The 23769-nt window shown below is 36.5% G+C and overlaps 1 protein-coding gene across 1 annotated transcript in view; it reads left to right on the plus strand.

The window, feature by feature from the left end:
* Iqcm (IQ motif containing M) overlaps positions 1-4190 on the plus strand; it is a 316123-nt gene extending 311933 nt beyond the window's left edge. The window contains exon 12 of the mRNA XM_076864082.1: positions 4078-4190. Within this exon, the coding sequence (XP_076720197.1) occupies positions 4078-4190 (113 nt within the window). The remainder of the gene's footprint in view (positions 1-4077) is intronic.
* The last annotated feature ends 19579 nt before the right edge of the window (positions 4191-23769 follow it).

Here is a 23769-nt window from a genome sequence, read left to right on the forward strand (position 1 = left end):
AAAACAATGTACAACCTTGAGTAGACAGGCAAATTTGCATGCTAAATAATAAAATAAAATGGTGGATATGAAAATTTGTATCTAGTTTAAAAGAAAACAGAAAATTGCTTTTCAAATCTTTGAGGAAAAAAATCACATTTCTGAGAATATGACATATGTAATGCAGATCAGCATGCTATCTATTTCATTTGAACATTTTCAAAAGTTCAATCCATTTCTTTTTTTAATTTATTTTAACGAGGTATATATTACAGCAAAATGCATTTTGATTCATTGTACACAATTGCAGCACAACTTTTCATTTATCTGCCTGTTTGTGATGTAGCATTGCACCCTATGTGCAGTCTTACATATATCTAGGGTAATGATTTCCATCTCATTCCACCATCTTTTCTGTCCCCATACCCTCCAAACCATTTCTTTAAATAATTAAATTGTAAACCAAAATATTTAATTGTTTTTTAACCATCTACTATTAAAATCACTTTCTACCACATATTCCAATCTAGAAAGTTGAAAATCCCTTAATGTTGTTATTTTTCACATACATAATATTTTCTACTGAAAATAAGAATAAGGAGGAATATCTGAAGCTAAATTATAATTCCAGTCACTACTAATATTTTGATATTAATATTTTACATGTTTTGCTGGGCATATAACTTTTTATAAACTGGGATCCCATTGTAGATACTATTTGGTAACCTGCTTTTCCATTTAAAAGTACACTGTAACACACTGGGTTTTAATAAAATACACTTCTGTGATATATTTTAAAGGTCTTAGTTGAAATTGCTTTCCTTTTAAGGGCTTTTTCATTTGTTCTTGGGGACCAACAAACTTTAGATTGGAAGTATTTTTGGACCACACAAGTGACATGAATTGGAACACCAAACCATGGGCCAGCTTTGGAGTCATGGTGCCTCTGCCCAGCCTCATGGAAACAGGCTTTTCTTGCTGTCCCCTTCATTGAAGTTTTTTCTTTTGCTTTTTTCCCCTGCTTTCTTCCCTCCCACTCTTTCTCCCCCAGGCCATCCTCCAACCTTTCCTGCCTTCTTTCCTTCCTCCTTCCTACTCCAGTCCTCGGTGTTGGTCTCATGCTAGACTCCCCCTTTGGGGGAACCCAGGTTTTATCTCCTGTCCCCGCTCCCCTCCCAAGACTACAGCTCAGACATCCAGGGCTTAACAGAGAACCTTGGACTTAAAAAAAAAATGGCTTTGGCACTGAAATATCTACTAAGGTGACTGATTTCACTTTGTTTTTGGCCTCTGTGTTTTCTTTCCTCCCTGCCAGTTCAGCAATGAAGTTAAAGCACATCTAATATTTTATTCAGGATTGGACTTAATCAAAAGGATTGTTTTTTGAATCTATTCTGCCATATGACAGAAATGAAGGTCAAGAATATTTACTTTGAAAGATCATTTGAACTTGCATTTGTATTTTTCCAAAGATGAAGTGGTCTTTTACTGAACTTAAAAATTTATGAAACAACAGATTAAACAATTGTTTAGTAAAAGTTGAAAACCCTCTATTATAATGTCATAATATAGATAATACTACTACCATATTTTTAATATTTACAAAGCCTTAGATACATCTTTTAAATTCATAGATGATGATGATGATGATGATGATGATGATGATGATTTGGGTTTTCTAGAAATATTGGTTTACAGAAATATTGAGTCTAAAGTACAGTGTTTACCATATACCTCTAAGGTTCCCCTATTTTTAGTACCTTGAATTAGTATGCCACATTTGTTGGCAGTTGAGAAGACCATAAAGTATTATTGTACATGTATCTTTTGATGGATATTTTTGAATTCCTTCAAAAACTGCACAAGATAGATACTATGCCCATTTCAACAATAAGGAAACTTGATATTGTGTACTAAACCTAGATTCATTTACAAATGTGTAAGAATAAGAACGTGGATCATTATATTTATGTTTCTGTTGTAACTACATTGAGTAATCCTGAATTTTAGCTCTCTTCTGCCTGATTAAATATTCTTAGCACTGCATATTTTCAAAAAAATTCACAATAGGAAATTATTCTATACTAAGATCTCATCTCAAGATCTAACATACTGCTATGCTCCTTGGTACATGCCTGTAATCTCAGTGGCTTAGGAGGCTGAGACAGGAGGAAGGAGAGTTCAAAGCCAGCCTTAGCAAGAGCAAGGTGCTAAACAACTCAGTGAGACCCTGTCTCTAAATAAAATACAAAGAAATAGGGTCAGGGATAGAGTGCCCATGAGTATAATCCCTGGTACCAAAAAATAAAAATAAAAATCTAACCTGCTTATCTAGTGTAGCAACTAGATAAGGACCTGAATTGGTGGTTGCCTTTCCAATTATCATAATAGGAATAATTACTGAACTGATTATTTTATAAGTTCTCTTAATATTAACTAATTTATTTTTAAAAAATAAATACTAGTGTGAATATTTAATGGAATATGTGATATTATGAGATACAGGTGGTAAAAGGATTATTATAGTGAAGCACACATTCATCATCTATAATTTTCCATTTTTTATTTTTATTTTTGCATCACGAGCAGCTAAAATCTATCCCTTTGGTAAGAATCCCATATATAGTACATTTTAATAACTGCAGTCTTCATGTGGTACAGCATGTCCACACAGTTGTCCTTCCTTCAGTTTTGCAATTTGTAACCACTGAGCTATAGTTCCCCATTTCCTACGCCTGACACCCCTAGTAACCACCGTTTAGTTCTCTATCTACCTCTGTGTACTTAAACCTTTTCTAAAATTCCATAGCATAGGTGAGATCATGCAAGCTTTCCTTTCTGCATCTGGCTTATTTCACATAGTATAATGTCTTCCAGTTTCTGCCTTATTTACATAGTATTATGTTGTGGTAAGTAGGATCTCCTTTTGTAGTAATATCCCATGTTTCTTTATCCATTCATGCGTTAACTCAGTACTTAGTTTATTTTCACATCCCAGCAGTTTGCAAATAATGCTATGGTAAACATGGGAGCACAAATTTTCATGAGGAGTTGAGTTCAATTTCTTTGAGTGTCTACTTGGAGGAGGGATTGCTGGGTCGCAGCATAGCTCTACTTTTGACTTTCGTAGGAACCTCCACACTGTTTACCATAAGGGCCGCACAGTCTACCTTCCCACCAGCAGTGTCCAAGGTTGTCCTTCTCTCTACACCCTTGCCAACACTTATCTCTAAACTTTTTGATAACAACCATTCTTACAGATGTGATGTGACATTTCATAGTGATTTTAAGTTTCATTTCCTTGATGATTAATGATGCTGAGTAATTTTTCATATGCCTAGTAGTCATCTTTTCATAGGCCTGGTATGTCTTCTTTTGGAGTGATGCCTGTGCAAGTCCTTTGTTAATGTGACATAAATTAGTTGTATTGTTATAAGGCTTTGCTCTACATCTAACAACTATGCAGGTATACATAAATATGGCAATAATGCCCTGCGCCTTAAAACCCATCAAGTCATTCATGCCCTTTTATTAAGGTGGATTCTTCTCCACACCTTAACTGTTTGGGGGCAGTTGGCTATGTTTTTATTTAATAACAACTATAGGACCTGAACAGTGAAGATAATCTACCCTGTCTAAAAATTATTGCTGTGCATAATGGTAGCAATGGCAAATATAAGACTTTCATTGCTTATTTGAAGTGTCATTTTTATAGATAAGAATGGACCATATATAAGCAATCTATTAGTGGTTTTATGTTGATTCAAATATCATATCAATATCAGAACTGGTATAAATAATTTTTATAACAAAACATGATACATCTAACTTATTTCAAGTATTCTGTGCATTGGTAGAACTCTGTTCCTGCTCTCCCTTCCCTCAGCTCTGGTCTTACAATAGTATTTCCCGAGTCTCTTGGCATGATCTATAGGTAATACAAAAAGACTGACGTAAATGTGCCTATGTCAAATTTTCAGCATGTTCTAGCACAACCATAATTAATTTTCTATAACATTCTAGGATTTCCAAAGCATAGTAAATTTCTTTTATATTCATGGAACATTTATTAATGTAATTATATTTTTTGTATTATAGTGAATCGACATCCAATACTCAGAAGAGCTAACATCCAGGTTGTCGGAAAATTGGTGGCCAGATCCATAAGAGAAAGGAAAATGAGAGCATATTTTAAATCACGAGAAGTTTAATAAGGTTGAGAAGCAATTCAGTGCTGTTACTTATAATGGTTCAATCTGTCTATCCAAAGAGAAGGTTTATAGTGGCCATGGATGAATTTGGCATCAACAGGAAAAAAAAAAAAAAACAAGCATTTTTGTACATGCAAAGAAGGACTTTGATGAGTTAGTCTGTAATTTCTAAATATCTTTGCCTGAACACTGCTTATTTTATCTTCTTCATAAACATCATGATAAAATGAAAATACATAGTGTCAAGTACTGCTTTCATCTGACTGAAATTTGTTTTGTTCTATTAACAATAAAGGCTCAGAAGAAACTTTAGAATTATTTTAAAAACTCATGATTCTGATATTAAATGCTGTTAGATTCATCTTTTTTATTCTTTAAAATGATAATAGGGTAATGTTTTACTAAAATATATATCAAAGGGTTTGTTTTTCAGCATACCTAGCATCACTTAAGTTTTTTGAATTTGCTTCTGAAAAATGGGTTTGAAGCTATAGTAATTTTTTAGCATGGCCAGAATATTATATTCCTTTACTCATTTCTTATTCTGAAGGGATACACTATCAATATATCTTGCCCTCTGAGTTTACTTGCCTTGGGTCTAGATAAACTTGACACACAATGGCTAACACCAATTCCTTAAAAATATTGGACTTAATTTTATCCATCCATCCATTCTTCCTCCACCCTCTATTTATGAATGGATTAAAGGAAGAAGAGAGGAACGATAGTTGAAGGAATAGAATCTCTGCACAGCATAGAGACAAGGTGTGAATGGAGACGGGAACTGCATGACAGGTGTTCTATTTTTTTCAAAGTACTTATCCTTGATCTGTTACTTTTATGATAAATTCATTGGTTTTAAACAGACAGCACTTTCTGGCTGCTTTCATGCTGGAGTTTACTGAAAGAATACATATGAAAGTTACTGAAACTAATCTTTAGAAATCCAATTATAAGAATTATATAAATGTTAGAGTTCACCAAAACCAAACCAAGATGGGCTAAAGACAATGATGAAGTCTAGCAAGAAAATTTTAGAATAAAGAAAGCAGTGAATACTAGTTTAAATTTGGTTTTCTATGAAATTAAATTGTATATATTCTCCTTATTGATAACCGAGAATTTCACTTTAAAAAGTTTTTTTCTTTATTTGTATGCTGAAAAAGGTGGAAATGGCACAATTAAAAAGAAAAGGAGGGAAAATCATACACAATTTGAATATCAGTATGGTCACAGATCATCAGTTTGATTTGTTTTATGACATTACCAGGGTAAAAATTTGGCTAGATTTTTATGACCTCTATTCTATGAAAATGGTAACAAAAGCTTGCAGTTACAATGTAAGGTACTTACCAACTTCAGTACAGGATTTCTCAGTGGGTATTGTACAATTGCTATTCCAAATGGTAAGTGTAATTATAAGATGTAATTAACACGAAGTAATATAAAAGTACTTTATGAAATAAAATATGAAGATTAACTTGCAATGAAGGCATTTGGGGCAGGATCTAGAAGTTTATTTTTTTTTCTTAACTGTGTGTGTGTGTGTGTGTGTGTGTGTGTGTGTGTATTCTCTCTCTCTCTCTCTCTCTCTCTCTCACACACACACACACACACACACACATATTTTTTTTCAATATGATCACTTTTGCTTCATGTTTCCTACATTTAACTGTTCCGGATTCTTAGCAGACTCAAATAGGGCTACTGCTGAATGTCTGTTAGAGATGTGATTCTACATTAAGTTCAGTGACAATGTCCCTCTAGAGGTGGGGAAGACAGTGTAAGGTCAGGGGAAAGAAGGCTTCACTTTTCAGTAGTCAGTTTCTATATAAAAATTGGCACTTGGTGCTCATCAAAGAACAAGAAATATTGGATATGCTCTAAATGTCCATTGTGTTGGGAGCCAACTACCTGATGGAAGCCATCACTTATATGTAAATGAACTGTCAATGGCTCGCCACAGTTGGCAGGCACTGGACTGTGAAGGGTATGTCTTAATAAGAACTGAAGCTCTTCACAGACTTTGATTTACTGGAAATAAAATAGAAAAGTCCTCTGAGACTACAAAGGACACTTGTTTCAGATAAAACGTCTAGACAGTAGCAATATATTTAGGGCTTTTATTATAGCAAAACTGCAAATTAGAATGGAGTGGTGAGAAAGTTCCTGTGACCCAGCTGAATTCTAAAACACTGCTTCTGACTAAAGTAATATGAGATCTTTAAAATAGCTAAGCCAAATTAAATAAAAGTGCATTAAGGAAAAGGAAAACAGAAACAAGGCAAGGTCAAGATGTAGGCTTGTTATTTCTTTTAAATTGTGTCTTATGAATTTTACATTTTCTTATAAATTCATATTTTTTCTTAAAACTTGGCATTTAGAGTAGTTGAATGCCAAACTTCTGTGATCCTGCAACATAGACTGCTCCTCAAGTAATTACAATTTAAGAGGATATTTTTCCTTGTCCCTTCATTTCTTTCCAACTTTTATTCCAAAGAACAAAAACAATTGAACCGTTGAATTCTGTGTAGCTATTAATATTTCTATTAATTCTGCTAAAATATATTTGCAAAATGCTTTAGAGTTTGTAGTGTACTTTTGCACAAATATGAGTTGTGGAAACTTTAATAGGTGGATCAAATTTTATGTTAAAACCGTTCTCCTGAATCATCCTATGTTCATAGAAGTATGTCAGTCAGGGTAAGTTAACAATTAAAAACAAAATCCTATCAGTTTAAGATACTAATTTCTTTGTAGCTTATTTCACAATCCAGTGTGAGTCAGCAGGGACCCTACTCCATGCAGTCTTTCAGGGATTCAGACCTTTTCTATCCTAATAGTCATTCTTTACTTTTTTTTATTGCTTCCTTTTAGTTATATATGACAGTAGAGTCCATTTTGATGTAACTATACAATAATGATATAGGAATATAGCTTATTCTAATTAAGACCCCAGTCTTGTGGATGTACACGATGGTGAGATTCACTGTGGTCTATTTCTATATGAACATAGGAAAGTTATGTCAGATTCATGCCACAGTCTTTCCTGTTCCTACCCTCCCTCCCTTCCCTTCATTCCCCTTTGTCTAATTTACTGAACTTCTATTCTCCCCCTTTCCTTGTTGTGGATTAGCTTCCACACATCAGAGAAAACATTTGCCTTTTTTTTTTTGAATTTGCTTATTTCATTTAACAGGATAGTTTCCAGATCCTTCCATTTACTGGAAAATGTCATGAAGTCATTCTTCTTTATGGCTGAGTAATACTCCATTGTGTATGTACCATGATTTTTTTATCCATCCATTTGTTGAAGGGTGCCTAGGTTAGCTCCATAGCTTAGCTATTGTGAATTTTGCTGCTGTGAATATTGATGTAGCTGTGTCACAGTAGTATGCTGATTTTAAATCCTTTGGATGTATACTGAAGAGTGGAATAACTAGGTCAAATTGTGGTTTCAGTTCTTGTTTTTTGAGAAATCTCCATATTGCTTTCCAAAGTGATTGCTCCAATTTGCAATCCCACTAACAAAGTACGAGTGTATCTTTTTCCCCACATCCTCACCAACAATTATTGTTACTTGTATTCTCTATAATTGCCATTCTGGCTGGAATGAGATGAAATCTCAGTATAGTTTTAATTTACATTTCTTCTGATAGCCATTTTTTAAAACTATTGCCACACTCTCTCCATCCAGGAAATTGACAAAAGAGAATGTAGAGAAAGAAACTCAGACAAGTTACTTAACTTCTTAACTACTTGGGTCTAAATTGGATCATGAGCAATACCAGCTTATTGGGGAAAACTTGTCACCTGAGTCCACCTATATTCAAAGGTACAAAGAAATGTGGCCTAGCTTTGATTCAAAGAGGACTGTGATTATTTCTGACACAGAAAGTAGATTGTCTACACTGTGGTTTGGGGGTATAGGAAATATTTTCAGTGGCTCCAGTTGGACTGTCATCATCCTCGTTTCAAATTTTATAATAAAATTACTCCAAAATCCAATCCCTTCTCATTTCCCCAAGATTTTTATGCTAATTCCCTTGCACAGTTCCATCCAAAATTCTGAAAACATCTAGTATCAACTTAAAGAAAACCCATTTTCCTTTTCATTTCTTAGATTTGTTCTCTTCTTTCTGGAAATTGAAAAATTTGGTTTTTATTTTTCATTTGTTCTTAATGTTTGTTACTCCATAAAAGTTATGCCAATTACATAATTTTCAGTAATATTTTGATAAGGATCCTTCTTTTGCTAGAAAAGACCATTTCCTGTTTTGGAAAAAAAAAACTTGATCAGAATCTAATATTTTCAGAACAGTAGAAGGGGACACAGAATTGTACATCTCCATACTTTTTATGTAAAATAAATCAAGAAAAGCAGGTATGATAAAGTGGTACTAAGGCAAGTCGTATTTGCCATTTCAGAAGTGAGTTTTCATTTTATTGGAATGGGAAGAACACTGAGGAATTAAAATTCTGTTGTATTCTATTCTCACCCCACCCTCCGAACCTTTCTCTAAATAGCAAAGGGAAACAGAAAGCATAGTCTTAACCAAAATTTAAAACAAATTTGCTAGAATCTTTGAAGAAATATGCTAGCTTAAGTCTCTGCCTTCAAGTCCTCTAGCTCTTTCTGGAATCAAGTCTTAAACTTTCAAGTTTGGAGATTATAAAACGAATTCTGCATTAAATGTCTTTTTGTTTCCTCTTTATTTTTATTTTTTAATTGTTTGAGAAGTCTCTGCACATTTTGCTAGTTTTCCATATGGTAAAACATACTTTTCAAGACACAAAATAACAAACTATTCAGGTTCCCTTGACCCTAAATGAAACTTTGCTCTGGAAATTAGTTATGTGGAGATAGAGGGTGAGCACAGAGCATATGTTCTACTATTCTACATGGCAGTGGCCTGGTCTAGCTAGTGGTTCTGAGGGCAATGACTGTGGCATAGTTTTTTGATGTGGTTTCCTGATTTGGGCAAGGAGTTCTGGGATGATGCCAGGGTTGGTTCATAGAACTTTGTTGGAATTATTTCTTCTACAATCCCAACCAAGATATGAGTTTCCCATATATCTTAATAAATATCTTTCTGGCCAGGTACAGTGATTGCATGCCTGTAATCCCAGGGACTCAGGAGGCTGAGACAGGAGGATCAGGAATTCAATGCTAGCCTCAGCAAAAGCGAGGCGCTAAGCAACTGAGTGAGACCCTGTCTCTAAATAAATACAAAATAGGGCTGGAGATGTGGCTCAATGGTCAAGTGCCCCTGAGTTCAATCCCTGGTGCCAAAAATAAAAATAATAATAAAATAAATCTCTTTCTGATTAATATAGCTAGAATTCAACTGAGAATCCTTACCCACTGTGAGAATAGCCTTAGGCCTGAGCCTAAGCAACTCCATTTTAAAAACTCCATTTTTAAAACTCCAGTCTCACCAGGCACACCCACAGAGCCCTCCAGTATGGCCTCAGACAAGTTACTTCCCCTCTCCCTGATAAACAGTGACGCCTCTGGCAGGCTGTCCTCACCTAATAAGAGGGAAAGGCAAGAAGATCAGTGTGGAGACCACTAGACCAGATGTTTCTGACCCCAGGGTAAATGATGTCATGGAGAAATCCGGTGGTAGCTGATAAGGATTGGAAGGGGTACAAAAGCCCCCAAATTTAGTATAAACAATAGAGCAAATGACCAGGGATTCAGCCAGCTGAAACAAGGATGCACTCGAGCTGGAGAGCCTGATGAGGACCTGACATCCCATCACTTGTCAACGTTTTCCTCACCACTCTCAAACTCTACCACTTCATCTGGACCCAGGTGAGAGCCACAACCTCTCCCTATGACCCTCTCCTCAACCAGCTGTCCACTCCACGCCAGGAGAAGCCTGCCTTGGTGCAGGACCTGGTCACCGTGGTGTGAGTGAGTGTGCGTCTTCTGGACTCAAAGCCTAAGGCTTCAGACTTTTGATCTGATTTTTGAACTTAACATTCAGAGGGAATGTCTGTCATTAGCCTGTCATGATTAAATGTGTTTTGCAGTGCTTAGAATTAATCTAGAATTGTTTGCTGTGAATTGATATGTCTACTGCAGTGCCTAGCATTAAGGATTGTCATTTTCTTGATTAAGAATCTATAGAGTGAAATTGTATTGAGTAATTTGAGTGAATAAAGCATTGAAAGGGGCAGAAGCCCGTGGACATTCTTAATTTCCCCCCTCAACTACAAATGTCGAAATTTTGCCCCTTGCAACACCCATGTATTTTCCCTCCACCCATTTACCATTCTATCCTTTCCTCCCTCTTTGTTAAATATTGTTAGTCAATAAGGGCTCTACCAATACAAGCATATTTAAAAAGCAAGATACCTTTTTCAAAATGAAGACTATATACTCCATAAGTGTAAATGCTATCAGATTTCTTGGTATGTCACATTGTCCCCAAGAGTCCTAGTTCCCTGTTCCCCTTGCATATAACTTGCAGCTTCATCTTAGTTGAAAGCATATTTGTATACTAAATAGTGTTTCTGTAAGTAATTCTCTATAGAAGAAAAGGCAAAGGTATCAGACAAGTAACTCGATTTTTGATAGCAGGATGATAATTTCATGAAACCCTGGAGATTTGACAGTTGTTTATAATCCACAAAAATGAAAAGATGCAATAGGAAGACATTTATCAATTTAATCTTTCTGCATTTTGACAACATGTATATTGAAGGCTAAAATATTTGTAAATCACAATTTCAATGATAATGTAATGGTTAGTCTGGAAGTAAAATCTCTCATAGTTAGGTGACAAATATAACATATATTGGGATTTTGTAATCAGTGAAATATGATTATAAGTAAAACAGATATTGCATTGTGCATATCATAGATTCTATATTCTCATCATAAATCAAGATGGCCAGCCAGTCTGTAAAAAGAATCTGAAAACATGATTTTGAAACATTGCTGATGCTATAGAATCTCAGGTGATTTTCTTTATAAAAGTTGTTTGTTTATAAAACTGTCTCCCTTATACTATGAGAAAACAACAACAAAAACAGCTATGAAAATGAGAATGTAACTATCAGAATTGAACAGCTGGATCAGGAGTCCAAGGGCCTCATTTTACAGTAGCAAGAGCTGGGGCAGAAAGGGTACGAAAACTATACAGCAATTCAGGGCCCAGGCTGGGGCTGGCATTAGAGCTTCTGATGCCAATCCAACTTTTTGGATCCCCTCCACAGAAGACAAAGTGACTGGATAGCAGCCCAAATGACCACACGCACTCAGGATGGTGGATTCCTCCTGACATCTTTGGCCATCTTCCCTCTGTCTCCTTCTCTCATACACACAACTTTCTGCTACCCTCTTTGTGTCCTCTGCCCTCCTTTCCATCACTTAAACATAGGTTAGCTAATTGAATCCATTAAATGGGTTGAAGCATTAATGGATCCTAATTGCTTCTGTGTTACCTTGTTGGCATTTTAACAGGTCCCATCCCGTCATCCTGAGAGAATAGTGATGGGAGCTTCAGACACTATGCAGACCAGTTAAGGGGCACCTTGGTAACATCCACATCACTTGGATTGATCACTGATTTCATAGAAAAACAAAAGCATACCTCTAGACATTTTATTTTGCCTGTGTATTAATGATTTTCATAAAGTGAGACTCATATTATATATACCATGTGAAAAGATCATATATCAGTACAGTATGAAGGTAATTTGAGATTTTATGCAGGAAAAGTGCTTGTTTAATTGTGGATTCCAAGAGACTTGATACAAAATCTCTCAGTTAACCACAAAGAATTGCATTGTATTAAAAGATTCATTTTCTTAATGTATGATATTTCACCAATTTCTCCACAGTTTTTCTTAAAGATACATTTTGAATTTGTCCCTTTCTTTTTCACTCACACCTATATTTACTTATTTTGATTACATGTTAATGGAGTTCTTCATATTAATGAGGTTCTACATATTAATGGGGTTCTACATCTTAATGGGGTCCCATTTGACTTTTTACATACATATATAGAGATTGCTCTGATCAAATCCAACCTCCCTTTATCCACACATATTATCCTTTATTAACCACTCTTCTACCTATTCTACCTTTAGGTCAACTTTTTTTTTTTTAACTCTTACATGGAAGAGAGAACATGTGGTACTTGTCTTTTGGTGTCTGGCTTATTGTACTTAACATAATGTCCTCCAGCTCCATTTTGCTGCAAATGACAGCATTTTTTCCTCTTTCTGGCTGAATAATACTCTATTGTGGATAATGTCACATTTTCTTTATTCATATTTTGATGGGTACTTAGGATGTTTCCATATCTGAGCTATTATGAGTACTATTATAGTAAACAGGCTTACAGTTATCTCTTTGGTATGCTGATTTTATTTTCTTTCTGTACATATACAAGTGGGATAGCTTGTTAGATAAGTTTATTTTTAGTGTTTTTGAAGAACCTTCATACTATTCTGTACTATTCTAATTTACATTCTCACCAATAGTATATAAAAGTCCCATTTTTTCTTTTCATCCTTATGAGCATTTGTTGTTAAATATTTGTTTATTTATCTTTGATAATAGCCATTCTAAATTAAATAGATGATGTCTCATTATAGTTTTGGTTCGCGTTTCCCTGGTGGCTAATGATAATGAACATTTTTTTCATGAACTTGTCGGCCTTTTGTATTTTTTTCTTTTCATAGGTATTTATTCAGTTTGTTTGCCCATTCCCATTTATTTTTAAGTTTTTTTTGTTTTTAGTTCCTTGTGAGTTCTAGATATTAACCCTCTATCAAATGAATGATTGACAAATATTTCTGCCTTTCTCTTAGTGCTGCAGAAAGGCATATGTGTCCAAAAAATGTACATAAGCCCAAGGTACTTTGGAAGGATATTCTAACAGGACAATGGAAAGGATTGTCTGGAGTCGGGGGTCTGTTTGTGTGTTTCCACAGAGAGAACAGCAGACGATTTGGATTCCAGAAAGATTAACTAAAGCGATTTCTACAGACCATAAAGAAGATGATTTGGTTCAAATCCATAACAACTGATATCCAGAACTCCAGTTTGGCTACCCTTACATCTGTGACAGAACCAGGATGTTTTTTCAATATCTATTTTATTATTGCCCTTTCCCACATCATGAAGTTCTATTTTGTTTTTTGAGCTCATACAGGCCTAGGTTAATGTTTTGCTGATCAGTTCTATTTTTTGACTATGGAGTTTTTAAACATTGCAATGGAGATTTCACCTGTAAAAAGTTATAAGGCCTTTACTATTATGTGTTGTATGTATTATATTATGTGTGCACACTTGTGTTTTGTGTTGTATGTTTGTATGTACGTGTGTCCATATATCATATATGATGAGCGCTCATGAAAAAATGGATCCATATATTTTTTTCTTATTCATGTGATTTAAATTTAAATTGGGTAAACAGCTGTTGAGGATTGTTTTAATATGTGAACAAAAAAGGAGGTTAACATATCTGTTTGTTTACTTTCACCTTTCCTTTTCATTATATTTAATAATTCTGTTCAAGATAATGTAAATTGTTCAGAAAATTGTTTTCCTTTAGTGCCTTCTGAAATGTTACATAATTTTTTCTTTAGCCATTATTGCCAGAATTCCTATCTTCATCCCAGTGCCGGTGAAGACAAAGATAAAACCAATCTACAGCTTCTGCAATAGCTACCACTGAACTGCTTGCAGAACTTGCCTGGACTCTGTATCACTTGTATGCATTGTGAACTCACTTGTATGCATTGTGAACTATCTGTTGGTGCAGTGACTTGTGATAGTGTTGGGGTATTTTTGCTGATGGTGTCATTGGTGGTACAATTTTTCCAAAAGGAGCCGTCAATTGGCTTGGTGTATCTTCCTCCCTTCTGCTTGTGATGGTCGTTCAGCTAAAATTTGGGGGCCAACAGAGGTGAGGCAAAGAACCTCATCCCCCCGCTGGTACAAAGACCTATCCACAGGTGTGGCTGTATGCTGGACCGGTAGTCAGTGACGGGTAAGATCCAATTGCAATGGTACCAACCTAAGACAGGAGGCTGACGCCTTGAGGTCAGCTCATCCGATGACGGGTAAGAACCATATGTAGTTCAAAACATTACAAATCTCTTGACATTATCATATTTCATACATTAGATTCAAGTGGGTTATGAACAACCAATAAAAAAAAGAAAAAATAAAATTAAAAAAAAAAGAACCATATGTAGTATTGGACAATCTAAGGCAGGCACTGTCCCTAAACCACATGCTTGTTGTTTAAACAGAGAGGGGGAGATGTTGACAGCCACAGCCGAAGGGGCCCCAGCAAACTTCCAACTGCCAGCAAACTTCCGACTGCCAGCTGATGATTGGCTCACAGCGGCCCCAGCAAACTTCTAGCTGCCAAATAATTGGCTCCTCTGCAGTGATGCTCATTGGGCTGTTTCTCCACCCTTTCAGACCACGGAGCTGCTCATTGGGGGACTTTTTTTGGCTCTGCCCACACGACCCAGCCAATCAGCCTCAAGAGCAGGAGGAGTGGGGGAGGTTGAGAGGCTTGTGGGAAGCCAGTGGTGGCAGTTGGGCTCTGAGGGTTTTCCTGAAGAGCTGTGTGGTGTGGTGTGTGTGTTCTAAAAATAAAGTTCGTTTCTTTTGACAAGTGGCTCCTGAATTGTGCCCAGCCAGACTGCGGCATTAAGTTGGCTTGTTACTCCATCGATTGTGTCCTTTTTTGAACAGGAAGCTTTTTAATTTGATATAATCCCCTTTAACACTCTTTGCTTTTGTTTCCAGTGCTTTGGGGTCCTATCCAGGAAATGATTGCCTGTACCAAGACTGAACGTGTTTTCCCCTAGCAGTTTGGTCGTGGGAGAAGAGATGTCTCCAAAGAAGGTTTTGAGGAGTTCCTGGAGGGAAAGAGGTACTCATCTCAGGACTAGAGGAGTTCTTGACTTACATGACAAAAAAGAATTTCAGCGAATGCTAGTCAGAGACACAGACAGAGATTTATTTGGGAAAGTAGACACATATTGAAGGGAGAAAGTGCACAGCTTCAGAGAGAGATGCCTGTGGGGATAAAATAGGGACTTTGCATTCAAGGGAGAATGTGGGTCATCTTGAGAGTAAGATATAGCTTGGGGGGGTTCCCCGTTCTTATTTTAGAAGAAAAGAGCATGGAAATGGTGAGTGGTGGGCATGGAAATGGATGTAGGAATGAGGTCAATCTAGTGAACTCCAGATGGCTTCTGAGTTAGTCTCTAGGCCCTCAGGCTGATGTGGCCTTCATTATCTGATCAATAGATGGCACTGGGAAATCCCCTACATCTTACATTGCTCAAGATGTCTTGGCTCTCTTTTCTTAATTCATTCATTGGGTGTTACTTTATAACTCACAGGCAGTTTTACAGATTTCTCAGGGATTTGGGAGTAACTGTTCTGGAAGAGAGACTGGCTGAGAAGTGATAGGCCTGGAAAAGTGTCTGGAACTTCTGAATTGAATTTGTTGTTGTTGTTGTCCTGTCTTTACATCCCCTACTTATTCCTCCATTCCTACCTCAGTTTCAGGGCTTCAGGTCTTTCATAGATCTTTGATCCATTTTGGTTTGATTTTTGTAGGGAGATAGGGGTCTTGTTCATCTTTCTTCTTTTGTTCTAAGTCCTTATCATTTCTAGTCTGAATTTCTTAATAGGTCTCAGAATTTTATCGGATGCAATTAAACAACTTGAATCCATCTAGCACTAGATAGCTGTTCTACTCAAAGCTGTTCTGAAACCTCTCCCTCTTGAATCTCTATATCCTGAGCTGAAATCCAAATTTTCACCTAGCATTCCACCTTGTCTGCAAATGTACATCCTCCTTCTTCACCAGGCCGTTGGCCACCCTCAGAAAGCCCGATTCCTATGTCTCCTGCTGTCAACACTCCACTCCCATTTTCTTCTAGTTTCCCTAGATTGTAGCAGGTCTTTTAAGAAAACAGCCATAGAGCTACGCACCTTAAAATCTTTCCCTAACACTCAGTCATTCTCCATGTTTTTGTGTCCCTTCTGCCACTTTGCATTTGTCTATACCATTTATTTTTGCTCTTGATCATAAATTTTGAATTGACTTATGCTGGTGTCACTCATTTGTCTTGTGAAAAACTTCTCTCTCACCAGGGAAAGAGAAATATTTCTGAAAGCAAAGATTATTCCACATGCAAAAACCTAGCACAAGTTTTTGAGAGATGTTCTGTGAATGGAAAGAATTTGAAGCAAGTTGATTGAGCAAGGAGAGTAGGCTAGGAAGGATTTCATCAAGATGTAGAGCCCTCAGTTTTTAATCCTATAGTCAATGCTGGAAAATATAGAAACAGTAACAACATAAACAGGCAGGTCAAAAACTACTCATCTAAATTGACATAATTGTGAGAGTAAAAGGGGTAATAAAAATAACTAAAATTATATTTTTATTGTCCAATAGATTAGTTTTATTACATTGGTATCTATAAAAATTCTTCTATTCAAAAACTGATTTCAAAAATAAGTTTTTTTAGATAAAAATACATCTATAAGCTTTACTGTAATATATAAAATGCATTTTTATTGATTATTTCAACATTAAATATTGGAGAAGCAGAATTATTATTTTTATTATTTGGTATTGTAGGAGAGAAAGAGTACCATCTTCTCCCCACTCATTGTAAAGATCATGACTGATACTCCTACAATAAGAGGCACATCAACAAGAGAGAAGTGTACCACATTTATTTAATCAATATCATTTTTTTAAACCGGTTCTTTCAGTTATACATGACAGTAGAAGTCATTCTGAAATAATTACACCAGCAAGGAGTATATCTTCTTCTAACTAGGACTTCATTCTTGTGGATTTACATATTTAATCAATATCTTAAGTGATGTGGGAGCCTTCAGAAATGAGGACCCAAAGACCTGGGAAAACTGTGTATTTTTGTGGTAAGTCTGATGAAGGAAGTGAGTAGTTGTGGAGAAACATGACTGAATAAAAGGGAATATTAACCAACAGTAGTACCTGGGGGAACACTGCAAGCCTTATCTGTTCAGATTCTTCTTGTCCTCTTTGGGAAACACTTCTTCCCTTTGGGGATGTGGCAGCCTCCCTACCCCCACCCGGGCCCCAAGCATGAGGGTCTGATGACCTGCTTTGAAGGAGTTATGTCAGAGAAATCCTTTATGACCAGACTTCACTCAGAAAGACAAGGAAGAGTGACCTTCTTGCTTCTGCAGTTTAATTGCCACTGTGCCCTATTTTGGGGTATCACGTTCCAGGCCCTGCCACTATAAATCTAAACTTTAAAATCATATGCTTTAGAAAATTACATACCTCCTTATACAGCATTTTAGAAAATTACATACCTCCTTATACAGCATTTTCAGAAATTTTTCTCAAATATTATCTCATTCTTTTATTTTTTAAAATAAAATTAGCTGAAATATTTTCCTAAATTGCAGTTTATGATGAACAAATTTAAAATTGTGACACCTAAAATTAAATAATCTCTGTTATATTATTTTTAGTTGAGAAAGAAATACTGTTTGTATGTACTGAGTATCTGGTAAGCTTGGAAAAATATGCCAAGTGAAAGATATTTCCAATTTGTAAATTTGTGTGTGTTGATGTATATAAATATTTGCACACAGATGTTTTCACAGATACTTAATGTACACTTCCAGAAACCATTCTTTATTTAACGTGAAGAAAGTATATTAAATATATCTGCGGTAGTTTGAATGACTGTCCTCCAAGGTCCACAGTTGGCACTATTGAGAGGGACTATGGGCTTTTGAGAGGTAGGAAGTCCTTCTGTCATTGGTAGTGTTACCTCACAGGGGATTGTGGGACCCAGCCTATGGTCCCTTCCTCTCTCTTCCTGGCTTATGATGTGAAGCACATGGTTTGCTCTCCCACATACTGTTGCCATGATGGGCTGCTGCAGTCTGGCTGGGCACAATTCAGGAGCCACTTGTCAAAAGAAACTAACTTTATTTTTAGAACCACACATGCCAAACAAAACAGGTCCTCAGGAAAACCTTCAGAGCCCAACTGCCACCACTGGCTTCCCACAAGCCTCTCTCACAACCACCAGCCTCTCCACCTCCCACAATCCTCCTGCTCTTGAGGCCGATTGGCTGGGTCACGTGGGCGGAGCCAAAAAAGTCCCCCAATGAGCAGCTCCATTGTCTGAAAGGGCAGGGAAACAGCCCAATGAGCATCACCGCAGAGGAGCCAATCAGCTAGAAGTTGCTGGGGCCACTGTGAGCCAATCATCAGCTGGCAGCTGGAAGTTTGCTGGCAGCTGGAAGTTTACTGGGGCCCCTTCAGCTGTGGCTCTCAACATCTCCCCCTCTCTGTTTAAACAACAAGCATGTGGCTTAGGGACCATGCCTGCCTTACGTTGTCCAATAGTACGTATGGTCCTTACCCGTTATCGGATGAGCTGACCTCAAGGCGTCAGCCTCCTGTCTTAGGTTAGTACCATTGCAATTGGATCTTACCCGTCACTGACTACCGGTCCTGTAAACAGCCACACCTGTGGAGAGGTATTTGTACCAGCGGGGGGGTGAGGTTCCTTGCCTCACCTCTGTTGGCCCCCAAATTTTAGCTGAACTATCATGACAAGCAGAAGGGAGGAAGATACACCAAGCCAATTTACGGCTCCTTTTGGAAAAATTGTACCACCGATGACATTATCAGCAAAAATACCCCAACACTACCACAAGTCGCTGCACTAACAGATAGTTCACAATGCATACAAGTGATACATAGTCCAGGCAAGTTCTGCAAGCAGTTCAGTGATGGCTATTGCAGAGCTGTAGATTGGTTTTATCTTTGTCTTCACTGGCACTGGGATGAAGATAGGAATTCTGGCAATAAAGGCTAAAGAAAAAATTATATAACATTCCAGAAGGCACTAAAAGAAAACAATTTTCTGAACAATTTACATTATCTTGAACAGAATTATTAAATATAATGAAAAGGAAAGGTGAAAGTAAACAAACAGATCTGTTAACCTCCTTTTTTGTTCACATATTAAAACAATCTTCAACAGTTGTTTATCCAATTTAAATTAAACCATTTAAATCACGTGAATAAGAAAAAAATATATGGATCCATTTTTTCATGAGCGCTCATCATATATGATATATGGACATACGTACATTCAAACATATAGCAAAACACAAGTGTGCACACATAATATAATACATACAACACATAACATAATAGTAAAGGCCTTATAACTTTTTGTAGATGAAATCTCCATTGCAATGTTTAAAAACTCTATAGTCAAAAAATAGAACTGTTCAGCAAAACATTAACCTAGGTCTATATGAGCTCAAAAAACAAAATAGAACTTCATGATGTGGGAAAGGGCAATAATAAAATAGATATTGAAAAAAACATCCTGGTTCTGTCACAGATGTAAGGGTAGCCAAACTGGAGTTCTGGATATCAGCTGTTATGGATTTGAGCCAAATCATCTTCTTTTTGGTCTGTAGAAATCGCTTTAGTTAATCTCTCTGGAATCCAAATCGGCTGCTGTTCTCCCTGTGGAAACACACAAGAAGACACCCGACTCCAGACAATCACTGGGTCAGGACTTTAGTTAATCTCTCCAGAATCCAAATCAGCTGCTGTTCTTCCTGTGGAAACACGCAAACAGACCCCCGACTCCAGACAATTACTGGGTCAGGACCTTTCCATTGTCCTGTTAGAATATCTTTCCAAAGTACCTTGGGCTTATGTACTTGTTTTGGACACATATGCCTTTCTGCAGCACTAAGTCCTGATGAATCCAAATTTAAAAAGTTTAGAGTAAAAAGGGTTATTTTAAGTTTATCTTTGGGGGATATATATCCCTTCCCAATTCCGTCTTTTTGCTTTAATAAGTGCATTTTAATAGTTTGATGAGCTCTTTCAACTATGCTGTGTCCCTGTGGATTGTATGGGATTCCTGTTATATGAGTAATGCCAAATGATGAGCAAAATTGTTTAAAAGAGGTAGAAGTATAACCAGGGGCATTATCTATTTTTAACTGTTTTGGAACGCCCACAGTGGCAAAATTTTGTAAGCAATGAGCTATAACATCTTTAGCTTTTTCTCCAGCATGAAGGGAGCCAATCAAAAATCCAGAAGAAGTATCAACTGTAACATGCAAATATTTTAATTTTCCAAATTCTGGCAAGTGTGTGACGTCCATCTGCCAAATATGGTTAGGTATCAATCCTCTAGGATTGACTCCAAGATTAACTTGTGGTAAAAAGGTCACACAATTTTGACATTGTTTTATTATTTGTCTAGCTTGTTCCTTAGTTATTTTAAAATGCTTTTGTAAAGTATTAGCATTGACATGGAACTTTTTATGAAAATTTATAGCTTCTTCTAGTGTAGAGAAAATATGTATGTCATGTGTAGTTTTATCTGCTAAATCATTGCCCAAACTAAGGGCTCCAGGCAATCCTGTATGTGCCCTGATATGTCCTATAAAGAACGGATCTTTTCTGTCCCAGATTAGACTTTGAATAGTGGAAAGCAAAGAGAAAACAGTAGAGGAAGGGGAAATCCTACCAGCATCTTCAAGGGATACTATAGCATTAACTATATACTGACTATCGGAAAATAAATTAAATACAGAATTTTTAAACATCACAAAAGCTTGTAATACTGCATTAAGCTCTACATTTTGAGCTGATTGTTTGGGTACTAAAAATGTAAAAGTTTGATCAGGTGTAACTATTGCTGCTGTACCATTATTTGACCCATCAGTGAATATATTTGGAGCATTCATGATAGGTGTTTTTCTTGTCATTTTTGGAAAAATTACAGGATGCGATGACCAAAAAGACAATAAAGGATTAGATGGTAAGTGGTTATCAAATGAAACATTAGATTTGCACATGATTATTGCCCAAGTATTTAACTCATTAGCTAACTCATCAATTTGATTCATAGTATATGGAGTAATAATTTTATTGGGAGAAATTCCAAACACTCCCTTTGCTGCTTTTATTCCTTTGAGTATTAATTGTCCTACAGCCTCAGGATACCTAGTAAGAATAGTGTTAGGAGAATAAGATAAATGTATCCATAATAATGGACCTTCTTGCCAAAATACTCCTGTAGGAATATTTTTTGTTGGTAGTACAATAAATAATAAATTATATCAATTATAATTTATATCAATAAATTATATATATCAATTTATATCAATTCTATCCAAATGCATATTTTCCATATATGTTTCAATGATTTTTAATGCCTTTCTTGCTTCAGGCATTAACATTCGGGGTGAATTTGGATCTGATGGACCTTTTAGGATATTAAATAAAGGTCCCAACTCTCCTGTTGGTATAGATAAGGCCTTATCCAATTTATGTCTCCTAATAACTTTTGAAAGTCATTAAGTGATTTGAGTTGATCTACTCGTATTTGAATTTTTGGTGGATGGACCATGGTTGAGGATAATAGAACTCCTAAATAATTAATTGGAAAATTTAATTGTACTTTATCTATTGCTATCTCTAGATTATAATTTTTTAATAAGTTTGTAAGTGTGGCATAACATTCCAGCAATGTGTTTTTATCTTTATGTGCTAATAATACATCATCCATATAGTGAAATATTGGTAGTTCAGGATTTTGATTTCTAAGTGGCTGGATTGCTTTGTTAACATAAATTTGACAGATAGTTGAACTGTTAGCCATCCCTTGAGGGAGTACTTTCCATTCATATCTCTGATCAGGACTTTCATGATTCAGTGCAGGGATAGTAAATGCAAAACGTGGACTATCCTCAGGATGAATTGGAATTGAAAAAAAAAAATCTTTAATATCTATAGCTAAAACATACCAGGTTTTTGGCAAAGTATACAATTGAGGAATCCCTGATTGAGCAGGTCCCATAATAACCATCTCATTATTAATGGCTCTTAAATCTTGCAATAATCTCCATTTACCAGATTTCTTTTTGATGACAAAAATGGGAGTATTATGGGGAGATATTGAAGGTTGTATATGTCCTTCCGCTAATTGTTGTTTGATCAGGTCATGGGCTGCTTGTATCTGTTCTTTAGTCAGGGGCCACTGAGGAACCCATACTGGTCTTTCTGATTTCCAAGTAATTTTTATTGTCTCAGTGGCCCTTTCTGAAAATCCAACTCATGTCTGTCTGTTCCTTGATCTATTTGTATTGGTGCTGCTATACCTTGTTCTTGTTTTTCTAATCTTTTTCCTTTCCTAAAAACTTGTCTAGTCATAACAGTGGGTGCATTTTGATTGATGTTATTTGTTAATGTCAAACCTAATTGATCTAGGACATCTCGTCCCCATAAATTTACGGGAAGATGATCCAATACATATGGCTGTATAGTTCCTTCACATCCTTCAGGATCCTTCCAATCTAATACCATTGCACTTCTATGGGGATTAGTCGCCACTCCTAGGCCTCAAAGCGTTTGAGTGGCTTGTTGTAATGGCCAATGTTTTGGCCATTCTTGACGAGAGATGATGCTAAGGTCTGCACCTGTATCCAGTAGCCCATTAAATTCATGTCCTTGAATATTTAGTTTTAGCATGGGGCGAGAATCTAAATTTAAAGACAGCATAGCCCAATCTACACCTGTGGAGCCTAATCCCTTGGAACCTCTTTCTATAGTACAACTGGAAAATTTATCATGTAGGCTGGGTATTATTAGTAACTGTGCTATTCTATCTCCTGGTGAAATTACTGATATACCTTTTGGAGAACTGGCTATAATTTTTATTTCACCTTCATAATCGGGATCAATTACCCCAGGACTTATCATAAGTCCTTTTAGAGTAGAAGAGCTGCGTCCCAATAATAAGCCTACTGTTCCTTTGGGAAGAGGTCCTTTTACCCCTGTGGGAATGATTTGAACTCCCATCTCTAGAGTTAGTACTGCTCTGGTGGAGGTGCAGATGTCCAACCCTGCGCTCCCTCTGGTTTGTCTGATGAGGGATCTGATGGACAATGTGTCCTGGGCACTACCCTGATGGAGTTGCTGGGTTCCTCCAGTGCTCCGTATATTTGTGGTTTTGGGCCCCGGAGCATTGGGCCCCCCTGTCCATTTTTTGTCAATGGAACCTGATGCCTTTCTCCATGATATCATGGATAAACACCTGGTCCTTGTTCGTTTTTTGATAATTGAGTACCCTCCATGGTGGTTTGAGAATGGCATTCATTAGCCCAATGTCTCCCTCTACGGCATCGTGGGCAAATACCCGGTATTCTACTCCTTTGATACCTAGTTTTGTTAAACCCTCCTCCTATGGGGCAATTCCTTTTAAAATGTCCTGTTTGTTCACAATTGTAGTATGTTCTTGGCCTGGCATCTAAAGCCTGTTTTACTGCAGCTGCCACAATTTGCCCTTGTTCATTAATGTCTTTGGCATCTAAAGCCTGTTTTACGGCAGCTGCCACGACTTGCTCTTGTTCATTAATGTCTCTACATAATTTAATATATGTGTTTAAATCTTCATGCTTCCATGGTCTAATGATTTCTCTGCACCAACGATTCGCTTGGTCATAAGCCAGTTGTTTTATTAA

Source organism: Callospermophilus lateralis, chromosome 8 (genome assembly GCF_048772815.1).
Source record: "Callospermophilus lateralis isolate mCalLat2 chromosome 8, mCalLat2.hap1, whole genome shotgun sequence".
Lineage (NCBI taxonomy): Eukaryota > Metazoa > Chordata > Mammalia > Rodentia > Sciuridae > Callospermophilus > Callospermophilus lateralis.